The sequence below is a fragment of the Carassius auratus genome, unplaced genomic scaffold (assembly GCF_003368295.1).
Source record: "Carassius auratus strain Wakin unplaced genomic scaffold, ASM336829v1 scaf_tig00032084, whole genome shotgun sequence".
Taxonomy (NCBI): domain Eukaryota; kingdom Metazoa; phylum Chordata; class Actinopteri; order Cypriniformes; family Cyprinidae; genus Carassius; species Carassius auratus.
Window position 1 is genome coordinate 4,992 of NW_020525973.1, and position 24,329 is coordinate 29,320.

The 24,329-nt window shown below is 36.5% G+C and overlaps 1 protein-coding gene across 1 annotated transcript; it reads left to right on the plus strand.

The window, feature by feature from the left end:
* LOC113080813 (spondin-1-like) lies at positions 1-23,207 on the plus strand. The gene is made up of 12 exons (XM_026252858.1): positions 1-140; positions 1,640-1,715; positions 4,462-4,640; positions 5,796-5,997; positions 7,935-8,075; positions 8,743-8,818; positions 11,657-11,842; positions 14,669-14,839; positions 14,921-15,088; positions 18,984-19,148; positions 19,369-19,632; positions 21,999-23,207. The coding sequence occupies exons 1-12, from the start codon at positions 1-3 to the stop codon at positions 22,160-22,162; spliced, it is 1,932 nt and encodes a 643-aa protein (XP_026108643.1). The 3' UTR covers positions 22,163-23,207.
* Positions 23,208-24,329: the final 1,122 nt, after the last annotated feature.

Consider the following 24,329-nt stretch of genomic DNA (forward strand, 5'->3'; position numbering starts at 1 on the left):
ATGTATATGACCTTCCCCGAGGCATTTCTCCAAGAACCCTCTGAGACCCTCTGGCTTCTCAGCAGTCACACTCCTCTACCTCTCATCCTTTGTTCCTCTCCTCTTCTGTCTCGCTCCATCCCTCCAGCAATTTGGTCGGGGTCAGTTTGGGGCGACGGTCTGTGAAGTGTAAAACCCGTTTTCAGAAACAGCAGCCAGGGACCCGGAGTGACACAGTTCTCATTTGCTGCACAGCAAGGATGGCCCAAAAGCATATTCATTGAGTGCAAGTGAAAGTCAACAGTTGTCATTCTTGAATAACGTCCTGAGAAATAGAAGGCAAGAACTAAAGGGGAATAGAGTAAAAGATTTCAATGAATCCATGTTACCATATACTGTGAGAAATTTTTAAACATTATAAATAAAACAAAGATTACTGGACTATGTTTTACAAGAGAGGACTATTGTTTTTTTGTTTTTTTTCAAAGTGTTATGTTTATTTCAATGTTACATGCAGTTTTAAGTTTATTTACTAGCAATTTCTAAATGAAAATAGTTTGTACACCAATTTACATACTTTATACTGTACATTAAGCCAATTGTTTTGAATTACCAGTTTTTTAAATGTTGTTTAAATATGCGAATTTGCACTAATTTGCATGCAAGTACAGAATAGAAATCTGAGAACTGTATACATATTTGTATATAGTTTTATACAATTCTCAGACTTCTGTTCTGGACAGATATGCAAATCTGTGCATATTTGCATATTTAAACAGAGTTTTTAGAGAGGTCATTTTGGATATCTGTGTTTTATCACTCCATAAATCACATATTTTATCACAAATTTAGACAAGATGTGAACAAACTCTTTTGTAAAAAACAATATTCAGAATACAGTTAAATTAAAACTGGAAAGTTTGGTCTGTAGTTTGGTTTTAAAGAAACGTGTTGTAATTGAAATCTAAAGACGCAAATGGAAAAAGCATAATAAAACGAACACCTAAATGTGTATTTTGGATATTTTCTTTCAACTAGTCTTAAAAGAATGGATTAGGTTATGGAAGCAAATTAGCCCAAAATCTTAAAATTGTACCATTTTCTTGCCTCAATTTAATAACCCCCACCCCACCTCCAAATCTTGAAATTTTTGCTCTCACCCTTTTGTTGGGCCAAACCTGTATTACTGACTTTCTTCTAAATCAGTCAAAAGATATTTTGAAAATTGTCCCAAGTGTTGTTTTGAACACCATTCAATTTCACTGTATGGACAACAGTTTTTCAAAATATCTACTTCTTATGTTTCACAAAAGAGGTCATAGAGGTTTGGAAGGGCATGAGGATGAGGAAACGACCATATTTTGGATGACCTGTCACTTTACATACTGTAAATAAATACTGTCATTAGCATTCATACCACAATACACTGGATATCTGCATTCACAAAATACACTACGTGTGACCTGTATGTGAAATGCAAGCGAGCGACCCAAAGAATTGAGAATAAGTTTGCGACCAAAGCACCAAAACCAAAAGTGAACTTGCCTCAAGGTGTTAAAAGCTGAACTAGAGACAGGATCCTTCAGGGAGCTGCAGACTCTCTCGAAGGTAAAAAATCGTCAGTCAGCCATGAACGAAATGTCTTTCTGTTTTCTTGAAGCTTCTCGGGTACATCACTCCCTAAAAACCCTCAAGGAGGTCAGAAAGCTTCAGAAGAACTTGGTTTCTGGCCCACGGTTTGGCACTGATGTATTATTATTATTTTGCACCACAATCAATGTTCATGTTCAGAGCACTGGACCGGTTTATTTCTTGGTTCAGCGGTTTGGTGATTTACTTTGAGATTTCGCTCCCGTGTTGTCAACCTAAGTACACTTGATAAATCCTCCGAATAAGCAGGAGTGAAGTCCATTTGGCCCATTTCAGGCAGTATATTTCTTTCTGGTTCGTATGTGAGGACCCAACTTCCAGAGTGGTGGACCGTAAATTAATATCCTCAAGCATGTGCGGCACCATCTGCCTCTTCGAAACGTATTCATCAATTTGGCCAATTAGCAGATTAATTGCTTGATTACTCCAAGGCAGCTGTGTATTTCTCACGAAAATGCCAACAACAGCAGAACCGAGTCTTAGCACAGTCTTACTTCTTCTACAGCTCTTTGTTTGGTCGCAGCTGTTATTGAATTTCTGTTGCAAAGTGGGTCTATTGTTGAACCAGTTAGTGTGTCGATAAATATAAAAGTTGAATGCACAACAATATGTCTTTGTTGACCCGAGTGGCCTTTGTGTACTATTTCTGAGGATGAATGCAGTAACAGCGGATTTACTTTTAGTGGACTTGACCTAAACTGATGGAAGTTTTTAAACTTCCAAACTCAGCAAGCATTGAGTAAGCAAGTATATATTGATTTTTATGGTGTTTTATATGGGCTGTCTTTGCATTAATGCAAATCGTGCAGGCCATTAGGAATGTACAAACTCACTTTGTACATCTGTTTGATGTGAGTGTGCTTTCCTCACTCTGCTCTGCATCAAAAGAGCATGTACCATCAGCATCTACATTTTTCAGTTGTCTCACTTTCATTGATCTGATGGAACAGTTTTAGTATGCATGTGTAATGATAATCATTTGGGCCACTTGCTCCCTGTGGATTGAGGTTAAGTCAGGGCTCTCTAGTGCCTTTTTGACACCCCTGACCAAACCTGAATCTATATGCTGAACTGTCTTTGATGCAAAATGGCCTGTAATTACAAATGTCCTCACAAAGCTCTTATGTCAGATTGTCAAAGGAAGTTAAGGATAATTTTATGGGAAAAACATAGTAAAATATTTGTACTCTTTATTATTGATATAGGCCTGTGTTCATTATATATATATATATATATATATATATATATATATATATATATATATATATACATATATATATATATATATATATACATGCATGCATTCTCTATAAGTACACAAAATCATCCTGCACAAGGTAATGTTTATTTTGCATTATTTAATTACTTTTATTTTTATTTATATATATATTTTTCATTCTATTTTTGTCAGTTGTTATTTTAATCTTAGTTTAAGTTTTAGTATTTTTGTAATTTACATTTTTATCATTTTTATTATTATTTCTATTTAGCTTTTTTTTAATAATATAGTACTGCAACCTAATTGACTCAAGTTAGTTGCGAAGGCAGCATTTCTCATCTTTATTTGTTTATTTTTAAGTTTATTTTTTGTATTTAATATAAGTTAACAATAGCAATACCGCCAATCTGACATTTAAAAAAAATATATTTTTTTTATAATTTTAATAAAATATTTTTTTATTTATAATTACAGTAGGTCAGAGCAGAACTGACAGGAAGCAAAGCAGGAAAGAGAAAGGTCTGGGAGTCAGGATTGGAACTGGACACCTGTAACACAACAGCGCCAAATGTCTTCAAATCGCAGACTGTGATCTGACTTTTGTCCAAAAAGTTTAATGTAGACATTTTTAGTCAGCTTTTCAAACACATTGAGCTTTGGTGCTCGTGTGGGTGATATGGGTTTGAATCCAGAAGATAACATATGATAAATCATGCAGTGTATGTCGCATTGGAGAAAAGCGTCTGCTAAATGCATACATTTAAATTTTAAATGAACTGTGTTGTGCCCCTATTTTATTTTTCCTGCCCTTCTGCTCATCATTTCCTGATAGCACCCTATATTCACTATCAATAAAATGATGAAAATATTTATTTCATATCATCTGCTAAGAGCAAGAATACAACATAAGGGTGCATTATTTGGATAATCTCTCATAGTCTAAGGCAACAAACAAATCTTTTCTCTCTCTCAAAAAAAAAAGAAGCTGGCTGTGAATGTACTGGTCACTTTGGGACAAAAAGGAAAACTACTGTAATTACTGTAATTCAATTCTATTTTTAAGGCCTCTGTTTAAATTGAAACTATACGCTGTCCCAGTGTGCAGTGCATTATGCTTCAGTATAAACCTGAAACTGTCAGCGGTAACGGAAACCTTCAGGATCCTGTCTGAATGTTGGAACAGATCCTCAGACACATCTTTGAGCTTTTATTCTCGCAATCACAGCCACACAAGCTCCCAGCATCCCCTGATGAATATGTACAGGGATTGCCTTTCTTACTCTTTCGGTGCCTGTCGATCTCTGTCTGTTGCTTTTGTCTCAATCACGCTCTCTTACTTTCTTTGTTCCTTACTAATCTGGTTTTATTGTAGCTGCTTCTTGTGGTTCTCAATAAAGTATTGTTGAAGCTTGGTGTCTTTTCCCTTGGGTCCAAGTATCACAAGAAACAAAATGGATCAATGCACCGAACAATAGCAGAAATCTTAAGCACACAACCTGAAGTGAAGTCTTGTCATGAATATAAGTGTCAGAGGCTTAGGGAGAAAAATAAAGCATGGAATAGAAACTTTTAGTTTTGTAGTGCTGGAAAGATAGACAAATTGAAGAAAGTAGAACACAAAATCCTTGCTGTTTTGTTTCAGCGCTCTTGATGTTCTATATATAGGATGCAATAAAAATGCACATTCTCTTTTTCTGTCTGTTTCTCTCCATCTCTCTCTCTCTCAGGGTGATGATGTTATGACAGTTATCAAAACCAAAGCCCAGTGGCCCGCCTGGCAGCCTCTTAACGTGTAAGTTTCTATCGCTTTTGCATTTAGACAACAGCCCCCAAAAAGTGTGAGAAAATGGTTATTTTAAATTACAATAATATTTAAAAATATTATGGTTTACTTCATTTTTGATCAAATAAATGCAGCCTCAAAAAAGAGAGGGGGCGGGGGGGGGGGGGGTTAACTACGATCTTGCTTCTTGGATGAGTATTTTTCAACACTAAGACCTGCTTCATAAAAAGCTCTTTAGCACCTGCTGGGTATGTAGATGTTTCTTTCCCGCTCACTAACGAGGCGGTTAATATTTGATGTGGTTTTGTTTAGCGAAGGCTTCCGCTTTTTTGATGAGAGTAGCATTTCCCCTGCGGTGCTTTCGCGATTGAGGTTAATGGCCTCCCTCCAGCTCCAATACATCAGGACATTCTCTTGACCTATTTTAACATCAGACTGTCAATTACCACAACCAATTTACCCCATGAAGAGGGACTGGCAATAGCAGACGCTAATTATTTCCAACCATAAGTCAAACATACGAGGCGCTTTCCGCCAATAGGGCACGCTGTGCTATCCTATAACTTTTTTCTTTAAAGCATTAGAGTAACAAATTGCCTTTTTGTGTTGTGAAACGTATAAGATCCAGTATTTTTGTCTAGCATAAAATTAGGCTAGCAAAGTAGCTTGTATAGATCATTTTGTTTATCTTCTTGACTGCATACAATGCTATTTATAACCAATTTTTATTTTATTAAAAAAAATGATTTAACTATAATTATTAACTGTTTCTCACTTTTGCAAAACTTGAGTTTAATTCTCATCTGCATGGAGTGCAAGGCTCGCTCTCTCTTCTTCTTTCTTCTGCTCTCAAGTGTGGGCTGTGCAAGTCATAAGGTGCTGGTTTCATGATGAATATTTAATATGTGTTAATCAATAGATCCAAGGAACATCTTCAAACATGCAGCCTGCTCCGCTCAAATGGCAACAGTTGCTTTGGTGATGGTTTGTTATCAGGGCAATTAGTTTGATTAATTACCATCTGCATGGATTCTTATAAATTATGCCTTAGCGCATAATACAGGACACAGGCGTCTTGTAAGTGGCATTATGTTTGTGTACAGTCCTTTCTCTGAAACAACTTTATTTTCGGATGACTTCTCCTCTTCCCTTGTCTGCTCTCAGGCGTTCCGCCCCCTCCGCAGAGTTCTCGGTGGATCGAGCCCGTCATCTCATGTCGTTCTTGACTATGCTGGGCCCCAGTCCCGACTGGAACGTGGGATTGTCTGGGGAGGACCTGTGCACCAGGGATTGCGGCTGGGTCCAGAGACTGGTGAAGGATCTGGTGCCGTGGGATGCTGGTACTGACAGAGGGGTCACTTATGAGGTCAGCTTTCACAGACTGATGATTTTGTTACATCAGAACATACTGTGAGAGATTCCAGGATGGAGTCCAGATATGAGGCAACATGGGTCATTATTGAGCATACACTGAAGCTAGCTTTTCAGAACCTTTCTCTTCTACTCTATGTTAATCTAACCAGCTGTAAACAGTTTGACAAGACATCAAGTCAGTTGCTTGGTTTGTCTTATTTATACTGAATTTTTGTTATAATCATTAAATTATGTTTGTAAATATTTAATGTGTTTAACATCATATTTTTTGGCGGTTAACATGTTAATGCATTTAGTTCTAAGAAAACTCAGTAATAGATTTCAGTTGTGCAGATTATTCAAATTAAATTCAATTTACACTCAGAACATTAATGTATGCAACTGCACTCCTGCCTTACTTGCACAAAAAAAAAAAAAAAATTCATGCAAATTACGATAATTAAATAATGAAATAAAAAATAATAATCAATATTCAGCCATTCATTATTTATTATTATTACTTCTACAATTATTATTATTGTTGTTGTTTTAAAAAATAAAAAATATAAATAGATACAAATATTATAAACGACCTACAATACATCAACGTTAATAAAAATAATCATATTCCATATTCAACCATTTAATAACAACAATAATAACTGTTGTTAACTGTAAAATAACTGTAAAAACTGTTGTTGTTGTTGTATTTATTAAGTATTATTAAAATTGTTGTTAAGTCAATAATTAAAAATAAAATATCTAAAACGTATTAAAACAACAACAATAATAATATTCAGTATTAAGCCATTCAATAGTAATAGTAATAAATAGTAGTAATAAAATGGTTGTTGTTGTTAAAAAACAGTTATGTGGTAAAATATTATTTAAAAAAAAAAATAATAATAATGATCAACACTTTATGAACTTGTATGTTTAATTGTGTATCTTGTAGGTGATATTTCACTTGTTGAGCTTTATTGATTAAATTACTATACAATTAAACAAAGATACATGTTTGATTTATGAATAAATTCTCATTATGGGTGTCTTTATTATTTATCTTTAAATAGGAGCTCTGATGAAGACATGTTTGTATGCCCTCTGATTAGTTCTGATCAGTTTTTTATAAACCACTCAGAACAGAATGAAAGTTATGATGTCAAATTAAATAAAAGCTTTAATTGCATTTATGCCCATTAACTTTGACAGCAATAATTACAAGGTAATGGAATAATATTTTGTTATGCCCTGAAGGTTTGATGTGAAAATGAAATTGTTTTATAAACAAAGTGAAAACTACTTTCAATTCATAGTGCTTCCACATTGTCTGAAGTTTTAAGCATTTTAAGCAAATTTAAAATTGCTTATGAATATAAAAAATCCAAAGCTGCACTAAATAAATAAATACATAGAGGAAAAAAAGAGTGCAAATAAGCCAGTTTTCTCAACGTGTCTATGTTGCTTCTAGTGTCAATAACATCTTCATATTTACTCAAGAGCTGTTCAGAGCAAACAGTATTAAGTCTTTGCATGTCCCGGATACTAAGTGGAACCACACGCTGCCCCCTGCTGGTATGAGACAGTCCTGAGTTGTTTCTTGAAAGAAATAAGTCAGCTTCAGAAGTTGAACTCTTGAAGCAGTTGGAGCAGCAGCTGGTCTTTGTTTTGCAGCGTTGCTCTGAAGGCTTGGAAGCGGAACGCAAGTAACTGTCAAGTGACTCAAAGTGCTGGGGCAGGAAACAACGCCATAAATCACTCATAAAGGGAATATTATGCAGTCAATGAATGATGTATATGGAAATGAAAGGTGGGAGGCCCTGGCAGATGGCATCCAAAAGTCACATACTCTACTTCTGTTTTTCTATTACCCTCCCTCCTCTCTCTCTCTCTCTCTCTCTCTCTCTCTCTCTTTCTCCTGTAATCCTCTGTTTCTTATGTACATCCAAGTCTCCCAATAAACCCAGCAATCCCCAGGAGCGGATTCGACCCCTCACCAGTTTGGATCACCCACAGAGCCCCTTTTACGACCCTTCTGGTGGCCCCATCCCACCCCTCGCCCGAGTGGTAGTGGAGAGAATCGCAAGAAAGGTGTTGTTTTTTTCTTTTAGTTATTTATAATTATAGTATTTATATCTGTTTACACCTTTTTACAATTATCAAATCTATCATCTTTAACACTTATAATTGAATACCAAATGTAATCTTGCCCGTAACAATTTATGATTTTTTTTTTCTGTTCTCTATCAAAGTGGAACAGTTTTTAATGTTTATAAATATATTTAGTATTCAGTATAAACAGCTGTGTTGTTTAAAATAGCTGCTGACCCTGATTTGCTGAGTCATAAAAGTCAATTTGCTAAACAAACTAAAGCAGTTGCTTATAAAAAATATGTCAAAGCAAGCAGTCGTGAGACACAAACACTCAGCAACGCTCATAACACATCTGTAATCCTTCAAATGACCGTGTTTGGAGGATTCTGTTCTAAAATAATCCATTCCGGAACTTATCGACATGAACCAGAACTCTTAATATTCCACACCAGATGTTTCATCTCTGTCTCACAGCTGGGAAGAATCTCATCTCTAGGCTTTTGAGTGGGGTAAAGCATGGGATTGCCTTGAGCCAGCTAGTTTACAATCATCTGCCCTTAGAGAATCTTTTTTTTGCACGGGGCTTAGCATGATAGTGATCAGATGGCAAATGGTGGATCTTATCAGGCGCTGTGATGTTGATCCATGTTCTTCCAATCTGCAGGGAGAGCAGTGCAATACCGTGCCCGACACCATAGACGATATCGTCGCTGATATTGCTCAGGAGGAGAAGGAGGAAGGTGTGTATGGCTACGCTATCTTATCCAATTTGTAGCACCTCATTTAAAAACATAGCCACCGGACAGTTTAATGAACAAGGCGGCCTGCAGGTATCTTGGAGTAAACCTCCCAATGTCCCTTCTGTCACGGTTAAGTCAAACAACAGGAAGATGAAGAAGAACAATATGCTTTACCATGGTGCACTTCAATTATGTTTGTTGGCTAATGCACTCTGCCAGATAATTACCTGTGGTTTCCCTCCAGTTTCTTGTGAGTTTCAGGAGTGGAAAGATGGAGACTGGAATGAACAAGAGCTTTGCTGCTTTTAAAGCTAAAGAGTCTCATTTCTATGCTGCTAGCAGCTATTAGTCCAGCTCTGAGCTCAACCGGTGTTGCTGTCAGGCTGGGCAGAAAATGTTTTGATAGAAGCACCGAGCCACAAAGAGGAATAAAAAAAAGAGACAGAAATATAGCAGACAGAAAGATAAAAATCCTTAAAGAAAAAGCCAATTTTTAAAATGGAAATTTGCTAAATATATGTACTGCCCCTCAGGACAGGTTGTAGATTAGCTTGTTTCTTCAGAATAGATTTGGAAAAATTTAACATTACATCAGTTGTTCACCATTGGATCCTCGGCAGTGAATGGGTGCCGTCATAATGAGTCCAAACGGCTGATAAAACATCACAATAAACCACAACATGACTCCAGTCCATCTGTTAAAGGTACAGGTTGTATTACCTGCCACTAGAGGGCGCACTACCAAAACAATAACAATCGTGTGGTTTGATGACGCTAAGAAGGAGCGTGGAATGATGGGATTTGTTGTCTTCTAACACAATAATTGAGCATACATAGCAAATGCGAGTTCAACGATTTGCGCGAGTAGATTACATACAAAGTCAATGCAAAGACGCGATCAGACTATTGATCAGATGTGTCCTTGCGCGGGTCTAGAGACGCGATGCCCCGCGTTTGGCGTGTATGTCCCATAATACTAATCTTGTTGATTGTTATAATAGCATACGTTTTCTGTAAAGATACGAATCAAAACAACTGACCTGTCGAGTAAAACACAAGCGAGATCGGCATCTCTTTCTAGTTGAAGTTTGTCGCGAAGCTCTCTCCATCTAGAAAATGCAACATCGATATTGATCCTCACTCTTTCTCTCCTCTCGTCCCAAACTCTTCTTGGGTTGTTCGGTTGGCCCGTACACTAACATTTATGGGAGCTGTCCTTGTGGACAGAACCAGCGGCAGACGGTAAACAGTAATTATATTCCATAAATAAGTAACACAATCCACCATAAAATGTGCAAAAAGAAGTAAATGAGGAACTGCTTGAAGCAAGCTAGTGGTTTGCTGGACACTAGACACTACTTCCGCATTTGTCCACGACACTGTTTTCATGTGGTTTCTACGTCAGTAAAGGCGGTAACAATGGTTACTAACGTCATTGACAAGTGCCCTGCCTCGTGTCACTGTTTAGAATGGGGAATTTTCTCATGATTTACAAGTAGTTGAAAACATTAGAGATATTGTTAGTTATCAGCTGGACAAAATATATAACATTAGCCTAATGGTTTTTGGATATTTTACTGCAAATATCTTACACATTGTACCTTTAATCTATTGTCAAGTGAATAGCTGCATTTTTGTGGTAAATTTGTCATTAAGATGTTGTTTTAGACTAAAACAACTCCTCTATCCATATAGATTTTTCCAGTGAAAAGGTAATCTCATCTGAATCAGGAGTGAAATATGCTCAGATCAAGCACCGTTTAAAAGGGAAAACAGTCCAAAACTATTCTAATAAATATGTTGGTGGATTTTAATGTGAGGACATGGAATGGGCTTTTTCAGTGGATGAAGCAATGTAGTATTTTATCTAAAAGCAATTGTATAAACGTTAAGGGATAATTCACCCAAAAAGTTAAAATTATGTAATTAATTACACACGCTCATGTTGTTCCAATCCCGTAACACCTTCATTCATCTATTTAACACAAATAAAGATATTTTTGATGAAATCTGAGATTGTAGGTGTATGTGACTTTCTTCTTTCAGACAAATACAACCGGAATTATATATATATATATATATATATATATGTCCTTTCTCTTCCAAGCTTTATAATGGCAGTGAATGGGTGTTGAGATTTTGAAGCCCAAAAAAAGTGCACCCATCCATCATAAAAAGTTATCCACACATCCCTGGAGGGTTAATAAAGGCCTTCTGATGCAAATTGATGCATTTTTATTACAAAAAATATCCTTATTTAAAGCTTTATAAACCATAATCTCTAGCTTATGCTAACTGTTGTACTCGTGTTCATGAGAGAACGGCGTTAAAGTTTTTTTAAGTTTTAAATATGGATGTTTTTTTAGTTTTTTATACAAAAACACATCACTTTGCTTTTGACAGCCCGGAGCCATGTGCAACACTTTTTATAATGGATGGACATACTTTATTGGACTTCAAAATCTCATTCACTGCCATTATAAAGTTTTGAAGACCCAGGACATTTATATATATAATTAATTCCAGTTGTTTTTCTCTGGAAGAAGAAAGTAATAAACACCTTCGATGGCTTGAGTGAATCATTGGGTAATTTTCATTTTTGGGGTGAAATGTCTTAATAATGGATTTATTTCTTACAAACATGCAGTCTTTTACTTCAAATACATTAACTGCTGGACTGGAGTCATGGATGTTTTTATCGAAATCTTGAATGTACGAGTATATTTCCAGCATATTTTTTTATTTTTCGGTGTACTGTTCCTTTTAGGAAAGCTTTATAAATGCTACTGCTTTTCGTACAGTGTCCTCTAATGAGTCAATCCACTCACATTTCCACAGCTGACAACACTCCAGAGACGTGCATCTACTCAAATTGGTCTCCATGGTCAGCCTGTAGCTCCTCCACCTGCGATAAGGGTCGACGGATGAGGCAGAGGATGCTAAAAGCACAGCTGGACCCCAACGTGCCCTGCCTGCATACCCAAGACTTTGAGCCCTGCATGGGGCCGGGCTGCAGCGAGGAGGGTGAGCTAGATAACGCTGGTCTCCAGTTCTCCAGCGCATAAAAAACCTTTGAGGCTGACGGATTTAGGGATCACTATCTAAGAGCGTGTCAGGAAGGAAGGTGCATAGAATAAGGGGGGAAAATGGAGGAAGAAGGAATAAAAATGTTGTGCAGAAAAGCATGCATGAAGTGCTGAGTGGAGCAGGTAATTAATTGATAGCCTTGTTAGTGCGAGTAATGTAGAGAAATGCAAAGTCTCTGTTTTCAAGGTTACAAAAACCTTAGCCGACCTCAAACTGCTGCTGTAGAGTTTTATGCCTGCAATATGCTCGAGCAGATCAGGGTATTGATTCCCTCATTGGAGAGGTAGGCGCTATAAACAATAACCATAAACTATATATTGTGGTATATCGTTTAAAAGAATCAATATGACATTTGCACTTCGGTAGGTTGGCCGTTTGGGTCGAAGTGTAAAATCTTGATAAGTTAAAGTGCAAATAATGTTTTCTCTTTTGTGTGGGTTGGTTGCCTTTTTCTTAAATCTGTATATCGACACACCTGTAAGGGCTGCACAATCAAATTCAAATCACGATTGCTGTATGGCCTTCTGTGACCACAAAAAGCTGTAATTTAATGAAGCAAATATAGTCCCCATGTGCTGTGGGTTTTAATTAGACATTATTCACCAGTGTGCCAGAAACAGGACTTTTTCATTTTTTCGTCAAAATAAAGGCAGCATTTAAATGTTTAAATAACCACTGTGGGTAGAGTGATATTTTATGGTATACAAATATTCTAAAAGGCTCTACATTTTCAAGTTATTCCAATGTTTTCAGCATACTGTACTATTGAATAAAAATATTGTAATTTTACAATATTTTAAAATATTCTAAATATTATTTTTTGATAGTATGTGAAATAATATTGTATAAAGTATTGTATTATAAAATCATTTAATTTCAGATTATAAACAAAAAGTTTTAAATATATATTTAAAAAATCCCAATGTGTTTGTTTTATGATGTACTATTGTATAAAATCTTAGAATTTTAGATTATTTTAAAATATTCCAAAAAAACGTTTTTAGCAATAGTATTTGAAATGCTGCATAAAACATAATACACTATATTAAAATATCTTCCAATATGTTCTAAATATTTGGAATATTCAAATGTGTTTGGTACAATACGATGTACTTATATAAACTATTTTTTATTTAAATAATTGTTTTTAAATATCATAAATATTAAATAGTTTAGTATAAAATATCATATTGATTTGTTTAATATTTTAGAATATTAATTGATTTCATTTTCTAGTTTAACTATTAACTATTAATGGTAGCAGTAGCGCCAATGTTACAGTAATATGCAGAAATAATACAATGTGAAAAAAAACCCAATAAAATAAAAAATTCCATTTTGAAGTACAATGTGAATGCAAAGAAAACTGGATTGATTTTTAGCCCATTCATTTTGGGTTTGAATTTTATTCAAGTATTAATAACCCTAAAGAGTAACTTTTTATATTAGCAGCACTTTTGATGTGTGAAACATAATAATTTCAGTAGGAGACAAAATGGATTAGAATTTGAATTTGTCCTGTTCTTTTAATCTTTCAATCTTGATACCAAAGCAACAAATATGTGAGATGTTGCAGTTCCAATCTCAATATCAATAAGCAAAAATATGTGCAATAAGATTCTTAGACCAAATCATACAGCGTCTGTGACATTTTCTCTCTGTCTATCTGTCTTCCTCTCCACCTGGCGACTGATGACTGTCTCTCTTTTTTTCTGTCTGTCAGTGTATCTTCATCAACCCATCCGTCTGCCTCATCTGTACCTTTCCATCCTCTGAACCGTCTGTTTTTCCACATCACGTCTTCATTCTGTCAGCTCTGACGTGAGGGTTTTAAAGATGTTGAAGGCGGCAGCACTGACTATTGATTAATAGAACCTGCATCGCTTCATGTAGACGCTCTTTTATTTTTAATTAATGGGCCGTTAAGGGCCTGCATTGATTGATAATCCACCATCCCATTGACAGGCCGACAGTGGGGCCTCTGGGGGCCCCATCAGGGCCACGTTTATTTACAGCTCTTATTAATGATTCACTTAGTTCTGCTTTATTAGGTAGTGCTCGCTGCTGGTCCCAAGTGGGGTCTGCAGTTGTGCACTGGAGACAGATCTATGGAGAGTCGCCCCAAGTTCATCCATCCCGTCTGATAACAAATCTATTTACAAGCTCTGCCTTAGAGATAATTGGAACGGCTGAGGTGAGATAACGCATGGCTGGATCGGTCAATTTGATCACATCTGTCAGCACTTTATAAGGGGAGAAAGGTGGAAGATATGAAAGATGAACTGTAGAGAACGGCAGCATTGAAAAACGATAGAGGAGGATTGTATCTTACAGTCTGTCATACATAAAGAACGAGGATTATGGGGATGGGTCACTGCATTGAATTGCTGTACATATATGGCGAAGAAGGAATATCTTACTCCTGTTTTCTTTATTAGAAAAAAGTAATTCGTCACGTGAGGCTGTTTGCAATGAATGGATTAGCAAAAGAGACATATTAATATTTATAATAAACCCTAGAGGTCGACCGATTGATTGGCCAGACGATTAATACAATCTATAATCTTACATAGACATTATTTGCTTTGTCCACTAAACTAATTTCAAGAATTTAAGCATGAATCTTTAGATCAATTTTTTTTATGATAAATATGACTGTAGCCAAATATATCCATTCACTCATCACCAGATCTCAAAGTAAACTTTTAGGACAGATTTGTGACGCACAGTACCTCATTAGCATATGTCTGTTCTGTTCCCTAGAGGCGTCCACGTGTATGATGTCGGAGTGGATCAGCTGGTCTCCGTGCAGCGCCTCGTGTGGAATGGGCATGAGGTCCAGAGAGAGATACGTCAAGCAGTTCCCAGAGGACGGCTCCAGCTGCACGCTGCCAACCGAGGAGACCGAGAAGTGTGTGGTCAACGAGGACTGTTGTGAGTTATATACTGTATATGTTGTGTTCAAGTTTCAGTCAAATAACTATCCTAAAATCTACACGTTTACCTGTGTTTCAGCACCCAGTAGCTGTGTGGTGACCGAGTGGGCTGAGTGGGAGCCCTGCAGCGTGAGCTGTGGAGTGGGGATGAGGAGGAGAGAGCGCATGATGAAGATGGAGGCCTCAGATGGCTCGGCCTGTCGAGCGCAGCTGGTGGAGGCAGAGAAGTGCATGATGCCTGAGTGCAGTAAGTATGAAGCCATGAAATGTCAATTCAGTCAATTCAATCCAACACCCTCTCATGGGCCGGGCAAGATGCCCTGCTTCACCAGGCTTGATTCATTAGCAGAATTCCTCTTGGCTGCTAGTCGATTTCTAATTAGACCTGCTTGTCACTTGCCCCTGGTAAGGCTGGACCAGGTCTTGTTTAAATTGAGGCGTCAAGTTCACACTTGGGATTGTGTAGCTAGTCATCGCTAAGTCATTAATTAATTTGGCTCCATCATTTCTTTTAAAGACAAGACATACTGAAGCAGGTCACAAACGCTTTGTAAAGTAATATTTAGTTACATAATATCACTTTTATTGATCTGATAAACGGCTTTTAAATTTCTAAATAGAAGTAGTATTTATTCACTGTGCATTTCCGTTTCAACTTGTTACATGCTTCAAATTGAACAGTAATTCAGTTAACCGTTCAAATACGATACATAAATAATCACTAAATGTAATAAATAGTACATTTAAATATGTGAATATTTAGGAACTTTATAGAAATTGAGGCATTTTTAATCTAGCAGATGAGAAAACCAGTATCATGATAGCAACATTTAGTTATTTATTTATGTATTTAATAAATATGAGTATAAATAAATAAAGAGTCCTTGTTTATTATATTTATTTAATGCATTATGCACATTATTACATTGATGTTAATTATAGTTTGTATAATTTAACAAAAACAATCATCATCATAATGGACGATTTTTTTATATATATATAATTTAAATATGATTGATATATATATAGTTGATTAAAAAAACTGCAAACATCATGGCAAAGTTTTGGTCTAATACTATTTGTTTTACAAATATGAAAAAAAACATTTGACTGGCAATACAGTTTAAAATATATGCTCTAAATTATACTTAATATACTTTTACATTTTTTAACTGAAACCATCGCCGCAAGAAGCAATATTTTATAATGCAAAAGATTTATAGGTAATATTTGATTTTTATTATTTTAATTCACACTAAATTTTCCATTTTCCTTACTGTTCCAATTCTCACTAGTAAATAACTATTAACTATGACTTTTGCCTCAGTATACCCTTATCTGCTGCTTATTAATAGTTAGTAAGGTTGTTATTAAGGGGAGGTACAATGCTGTTTCATGCATTCAGAGTTATGTACAATGTTAAAGAGTTGGATTCTCATGCTAAGCATGGCCAAAGTTTCAAAAACGATTTGGACGTCTAAGAGTATTTCTGTGCCAAATACACACTTATGGGTTTCTTACAAGTTTCTGAAAGTTTTTTATTTTTCGATCGTGGTTCTTCATTAAGTAATGTGGGGTGGAACTCCTTATATGGGCATTTCTCTCAGAAGAACGCACCCACGCTCACATCGACCAGAGTGAGATAAAGATTGCGATCAACACATCATTCAGCAGCGCTGCACAGGACTCGATCAGGAAGGATGTCTCCAAAGAAGTGTGTTTTTGGTTGTAATAGAGATATAACCTTGTTCAACTTCCTGGAGAACCCAGCGTTACATAAACGGTGGATGTAGTTTGTTTTTCGGGGCAGCAACGGAGTTTCGCAAGTGTGTTTGTTGTCAAATGTTTTATAAAAAAGGACCAGTTTGACTTTGGATTTGCACATTGTTCAATACTGAAAGATGGAGCAGTCTCAGTGATAAAAAATCCCGGTCATGATTCGCAACTGCAGATAGTAATGCCTAGTTCACACTGCATGATTTTCAAAAATCATTGTATCATCACTGTTTTCACGCTGCACAACTATCTGGGGTAGCATTCAGTTGCTGCTGCGTTCACATTCCATGATAAATCACCAACAGGAGGTTACACACTGCATGACAACAATAGGAAGAATCACCGACAACTCTGTCTGGTCTGCAAATTACATTTCATAACCAAGTGATAAGGAAATAATGCAAGATCACTCTGATATTGTGGTCTATAATAAGTCCTCCCTGAACAAACAATAACAAAGATGACTTAACATTGCCTGCTTCTGCTGGGAAAATTTTATATACACAAATCTAAGTACTTGAAAGTGAAACCAACGTTTTGTGCATTTAATAATGAGCTTGTCTACACAAGCCCTCAATGTGATGAAAAAGAAAATGCAGTACATCTTTTGTCCTTTATAGAAAAATATGATTTACAGGAAAAGACCCTAGCCCCCTTTTATGTTTAATTAATTTAATTAAATTTGTTTTGTGTGTGTGTGTGTGTGTGTGTGTGTGTGTGTATGTGTGTATGTATGTATGTATGTATGTATGTATATATATATATATATATATATATATATATATATATATACACAGTGTCCTTCATAAGTATTTGAACAGTAAAGACAAAATAGCTTTCTCTGCTGTGGAATCAAGACATTTGCTAATTTGGTTAAAAGATGAATGTGCTACAAAACTACAGAATTTCACATTTTATTATTCTTTCGACACATACATATTTTACCAAATAAAAAGGACAGCACTTTAAGGGCCCTATAATACACCCGTCGCAATGCAACGCAAGGCGCAGCACAGGTGTGTTTGCTAGTTTCAGTCCGGCGCCGTTCGCATTTTCCCGTCCAGTGCCACGTCGTTTCATTAGCAAATGCATTGTGCTCATTTGTGCGCCCATGGACGTGCTGGTCTAAAAAATAGGTGTGTTCAGGCACATTGCCATTTTAAGGAGCTGAAAATAAACTGCGCCATAGACCAACTCAAACCTGGTCTAAAGTCTGGCGCAAAGTTTTTTGTTTGTTATTTAAAGAGCGTATTATAATAGGCGGGTCCCCAACACACGTACACACTGCTTATTAAACACAGCAGCACACAAACATGCCAAATATATATAATTTTTAAATATATCAGAATCAGAATCAGAATGAGCTTTATTGCCAGGTATGTTTACACATACGAGGAATTTGTTTTCGTGACAGAAGCTCCGCAGTACAACAGAATGACAGCGACAGAACATAAAACACATAATAAAAGAATAAAAAATACAAATAAGTAGATAGTGAATGACAATATACAAATGACAATTGTAGGCAGGTATATTACAAAATGAAGTTATGTATTTACATATATATTGTGTGCAAAATTTAAGTGTATGCTAAGTATGTGTGTTAGATAAATAAAGTGTGTTTGTATATAAATATAAAGTGTAGTGTGTTCGCCTTTATTATAAGCTGTTCATAAGATGATGCGGAGCTCGTCACGGAGGCAGCCATCCTGTATCGGCGCCAGCGATCACATTTATATGTATATATAAATGCCTACATGTCATAATGGATAGTCATCACATGGATCAGAATTAGGCTATTTGCTCGCACACAAACAGCTCCGTTTCATCTAAGAGATGCGTTCTGTCTTTGCGCTTGCCAAATTCCATCGTGTAAACAGAAAATCCGTCATGGCACGAGCGCAACTGGCTCTTAAAGGGAATGGAAGATGAGACTCTGATTGGTGTATTGCATCTTACGCCCAAAAAACACCCATAACTTATTAAGAGAATAGGGACAACCTGTTTAGACCATGCACCCGGGCGCGACAACTGTTTTTCCGTCGTTAAAATAGCAAAAGTAGAATTGGACATGCCCTGAGTGCACCTGCGCTGTGCGCTTTACACTTTGCATTTAGATCGATAAAATAGGGCCCTTAGAGTTCATCCCATTATTTGATGTGAGCATAAGCATTGGAACAGTTGAATTTAAGGCAGAGTATGCACTAGATTGTTTGAACTGCAAGTATATGCACAATAAATCTAAAGTACTATAAACGTAGTATGCACTCGATACCGTGCACCTCTAATTTAGTATACCTTGAGTTTATGAACAGTATAGTAACTCTTCATTACTTGTGTGTGTGTGTGTGTGTGTTTGTTTGTAGATGCAGTGGTGTGTATGCTCTCTCCATGGTCAGACTGGGGAGATTGCAGCGTTACTTGCGGTGTGGGCATGCGTTCTCGTCAGCGCATGCTGAAGACGCCCGTAGAGCCCAGCCTGTGTCCGGATGAGCTCGAGCAGATTGAAAAGTGCATGCTTCCTGAATGCCGTGAGTAACACACATACACGCTTTCATTTATACCAAAGACTTTGTGTTTTCATGTAAATACTAAACTAACCTCAATGCGATTTACTAATTGAAAACATCCCTAAATGAAGGTTTTGTGATATTAAATTCACAAAATGGTTCCCAAATTGTAGTACATGCACAGAAATACACACGTGAATGAAATGCTCCTTTTTAATCCCATCCTCCATTCCTCCTCCAGCCACGGACTGCATGCTGTCGGAGTGGTCGGCGTGGTCCGAGTGCAATAAGTCTTGCGGGAAGGGTCACACGATCCGCTCACGGATGGTCAAACTAGAGCCTCAGTTTGGAGGCATGCCCTGTCCCGAGACAGTCCAGAGGAAAAAATGCAAGATCCGCAAGTGCACAAAAGGCTCCCGAACCGGCGACAAGAGGAAGAGACAGGAAGCTTCAGACAGGAGGAGAGCAATACCGAGCAAGGAGTCTGTGGCAGAGGAAAACTCAGGTCCAGAAATATTTAGTATTTGCTTATTGCAAGTTTAGCTCTCTGTCTACAGATCCTTCCTGGAAGCAGGAGTTATGTTAATTGCCCATAATTTGTGCAGCTGAATTTGGCTTTAAAAGTCAACTTGGAAGTTAATATTGACCTTTTTGTGTTCCTGGTTTTACTTTGCGTGATTTATCAGAGGCAGTTATTCCAAAGACGTCTTTACATTCTTTCAGTCATCAATATGTAATAACCTTAACAACCTCTTTAAAACTTTTCTTGGCTGATTTCACCTTGGTACAAAGCTCCTAAAGGGACATGGTGATGGGGGAAAAAATGAGATGGAAGGAAAAATTATATTTCAATACTTTTTCATTGGCAAAACTTCTGGCATCCCCCAAGAAATGTTGCTTTCGGGATGAAAATTTGAAGTGGCTGGGAAAACTCAAAAGCTTTCGCAAAGTTTTTGAAGTAAAAGTACAGTTTCTCTGTGGGAATGCAAAAAGTTTTGTGAGTGAACCATTTACAGTAACCATTTTCAAAAAACCATTGAAATATGTCAAGATGATGTGAAATGGCCATTTTTTTCACAATCCAATCAGTTCCAAGAGATAAAATCCTAGTGAACTGCCTACAGTGGAAACATTTCAAGTCATCATGTGTGCTCTTTAAAGGCAGAGAACTAATAGAGCTGATTTTTTAGATACTTTTTGATCAAACTCTGAAGCATGCATTTGCATCTGTTATTTATGGAGGCAATCCCAAAATGTCTGAAACTTATAAAAATATTTATTTGAAATAAAAATGTATGTTGGTGCCAATAGCCTTGTGTGCAGTGTGCTGATACTGTATATCACGCTGTTGCACTATAGGCATCAAGAGTTCAAATCCCCATCTCTCTCTCCCACTTCGTTTCCTGTTTTCTCTACAATGGCATAATAAAGTAAAAAAAAATAATAATAATAATTCTTTAATTAAAAAATTCACTATTTTACCCAATATGTGTGTGTTCTATAAGTTTTAGGCTTACCAATGCATTTCAGACTAAAAACTCATGGCACCACATTACTGTTCAAACATCTGGGATCAGAACGATTAAAAAAAACTTATGCTCACCAAGGCTGCATTTATTTAATGAAAAATAAACTGTACAACATGGAAATGTTATTACAATTTTAAATATCGGTTGTCTATTTGAATATATTTGAAAATCTTATTTATTTCTGTGATAAATAGCTGGATTTTCATCATCATTACTCCAGTCTTCAGTGTCACATGGTTCTTCTAATCACTCTAATATGCTGATGCTGCTCAGTAAACATTTCTTATTATTGTCAATGTTGGAAACAGTAATGCTGATTAATATTTTTGTGGAAACCATTTTTTTTTATGATTCTTTGATGAATAGAAAGAATAGAACTAGAAACAGAAATATTGTGCATCATTATAAATGTCTTTACAGTCACTTGTGATTAATATAATGCATTTGTTCCATAGAAGTAATAGTATAGTAATTCCTTTAAACTCTTTAAATCTTACTGTCCCCAAATTTTGAATGATATTAGAGCAACATTCCAAATCAGTCACTTGAGCATTAAGATGCATTCTAACAAGGAAAAAATCTCTTTGTAAGCAACAAGGCAGCTGTCGGTTTTGGAACAGAGCTAATATTTTTGTTATTGATTAAATTGTTCTCCTAAGCTCCCTGTAAATCTTCTGTATTGCTCTATGTGAAGTTGTGAATTGATCAGTACATCCCATCTTTTAAAGCTTTGCCACTCTGTGTGAGCCAGAGCATATCTTATACACACACACACACACACACACACAAACACGTTGTCAGCATTTGATGAAGTGATTCAGTAGGGCTACAAATGGTGATGTAGAGGATGTCCCCGGCTCATTGTACTAGAGAAGTCTCTCTGGCCTTGCTGCTTATTCCTAACACACATGAACACACATGCTAATACATCACCTTTAACTGTGCTGTCCTCCTCGGCACCTCATTTTTGGCACTTAATCTTGGTCACCTCCATCGTGTTTAAAACACCCTCCACTTCCCCAGCTCCACCTGTATAGATCTGTTATAGGTGTTTCCATGTATGTGTGGGGCTTATTTCATATTTGTTATATGTGCAGCAGCAGTATTTTCAACCAGCATGTCTGTGGATGTATTGGCAGTGGCAAGTCTCTGTTGCAGCAGCATATAGCATAGCAGATCTATTTCGTCAAGACCAAACACATTACCATTCTCATGAATATTACCGTGCTAAATTTTACTGAGAATTGTCTTGACAGAAATGTATTGGTGAACTATTTAATCAAAGGGCCAAAACCCATGTTACACAAAAAAACCCTTGATTTTCTTTGTTTTCTTCCAACAGCCTGTCCGATACGCCCGTGGTCCAGCTGGACGGAGTGTACCAAGCCATGCGGCGGGGGGGTCCAAGAGCGTATGATGTACTTAAAGAAGAAAGGCAAATCTTCACAGCCCAACCACTGCAAAAACAAGAAGGAGATCCGCGCGTGCAACGTGCACCCGTGCTAAAAGTGACTATCACTGTAATACACACACACCCCAACACACACTGAATCAGCCCTTTAAGAGGCTGAATAGGGCAGAAACAGAGTAGTTTTAACCTAAGGTTTCCTGAAGCGGTATTGGCGAGGGGTGTGTGTTCCAGCTTGTAGGATTTTAGAATAACACACACGTGGACCAGGCCTGTTATCCGTGATTAGTTTTAGATGCCTTCTTAGTGGGCGTATATACTGTATCAATGTATAACCGACACTTTTCAGTACCACCTTCACTAAAACATCAGTGTGCACTTCCTTTTTTAACAGTAATTAAATTTTTCTTTCATTTGTTATGAACAATCACATTCTTTTTGGGTAAAGGTCGGCATTCAAAACAGATACGTAGCATTTCCTGTAAACAAAACATGGTTTTCTTCATCCCTTAAAGATTTTGGATGCAATCCTATACTGATTTGTGAAGGAAAACAGGCCGTGATGTGGGATTTGCAAACAAGTTCTAATCTGAGGGTGCCTGTATTGAGCGATATCAAGGTGGGTCACCAACAATCAATGCCCAATTGATTCAGACAGCAAGTGCTTGGTGAGGACAGAGGATTTTTTGTTCCTCGACTGTGAAGTTTTCTAGGAAATCTTGTCAGATATAGGCTTAAGGTGATGCATTTTCCAGTCTATGGATAGTTTAACATTTTATTTCCAAACTAAAAAGCACAGGTAAACAACCATTCAATGTTTTTTGAATTTATTTTATAAATCGTGAAATATTAACTTGGAGTTGAAAATAGATTGTGACTTTTTATTGCATTATTAGATGTATAAGAAGCTAATGTAAAATATGAACTCATCTGTAGGGAAAGAAAGCATTTAAATTAGACATTTTCTTACTTTTATTGTGGAATTTTGATATATTTAGCTTCAAAAAGTCTTGCCAAAGTCAAGTGTGGAATTTCTTTTTCTCTGTCGCTCCCTCTCCCTTATTTTCTTTTGACTCATCCCTTCTTCTGCAATGTTCTGCTTTTTTGAAATAAATCTTTACAATAAAAAATTATGTGACTACATGTTTCGGATTGCTTATTGCATATAAAATGTATATTCATTATAAAATAGATACATTTAAACAGGTTTGCCTTTTTAAATTATTTCCTGATCTAGAACAGTTTCTCTGTCTAACCACTAGGTGGAGACAGAGACTAAAGTTGCGCTACATAATTGTTACAAATGCAAATTCAACTCTTCGACAAATATAGTTGCAGGATGAAAACTTAAAACATGTCAGCCAAAAATGATATCTTTCACATTCATTATATATATAATGAATGTGAAAGGCGACTGAATCTGTCATAATACTAGCGTCTTTTTGTGCTCCATAGTTGAAACAACGTCATGTGGATTTGGAACATCATTAATATTACAGTGTATATGTTTTTTTTTCTTTGCATGTATTCTCTTAGCTTATGATTTTAAGAAATATCTGATTCTAAGATTTAATTGGTGTTAGTTATGGAGACATGCCTTGTCTGATAGCTCTATCAAGCCAGGATGTGTCATGTTTAGTGAAATGTTTTCCCTTGTAGCCTAATTACATTTTGGTAAAAGCACAAGCGTCGGGCTGAAGTGCTTAGCTGTTACTCTGTATAATACATTTATTTAGGTTTGAACTTTACACCGCTTTTCTGAAACTCCTACGGTGAATCAACTTGACAGGTGTGGGGTAAACGGCCCAGATGCTTTATACTTTAAACACATGAGAGTTTCCTCCCTCGCTAAACATGATGGGAGCAATTTATTGTTAGAACGCATCATGTCTAGGTTAGAACTGAGCACTGAAATTAATTAAACTGGACCAAACACAGCAGCTTGGTAGTCGTGGTAACACGCGATTAAGCCTTAATATTTCTCAAACATAAAAGAAGGACCGGACAGTGGATTTAAAACTCCTAAAGTCTGGTTTATGAATATTAATGAGACCATGTGACGTTTAGCAGTTGGCCTGCTTCATCTGTAAGCTACTTCCAAATTGTCTGTAGTTTTTCAATACTTTTTAGGAAAAAACACAGCGGCTTTCAACTAAATGTTATGTATTTATAAGTATTAAAATACATTGTATATTGTAATATTAAACTACATAATGCTTTATAAATTAAAGTTAAAGGGGTCATGAAATGAGAAACCAAATTTGC

What these genes read in the sequence shown, in the direction of transcription:
- LOC113080813 (XM_026252858.1), top strand. Translation starts at nt 1, where the DNA reads ATGTATATGACCTTCCCCGAGGCATTTCTCCAAGAACCCTCTGAGACC. An exon ending in TGGAGAGAATCGCAAGAAAG is followed by an intron (nt 8,076 to 8,742) that starts GTGTTGTTTTTT and finishes TCCAATCTGCAG; the next exon opens with GGAGAGCAGTGCAATACCGT. An exon ending in GTGCATGCTTCCTGAATGCC is followed by an intron (nt 19,149 to 19,368) that starts GTGAGTAACACA and finishes TTCCTCCTCCAG; the next exon opens with CCACGGACTGCATGCTGTCG.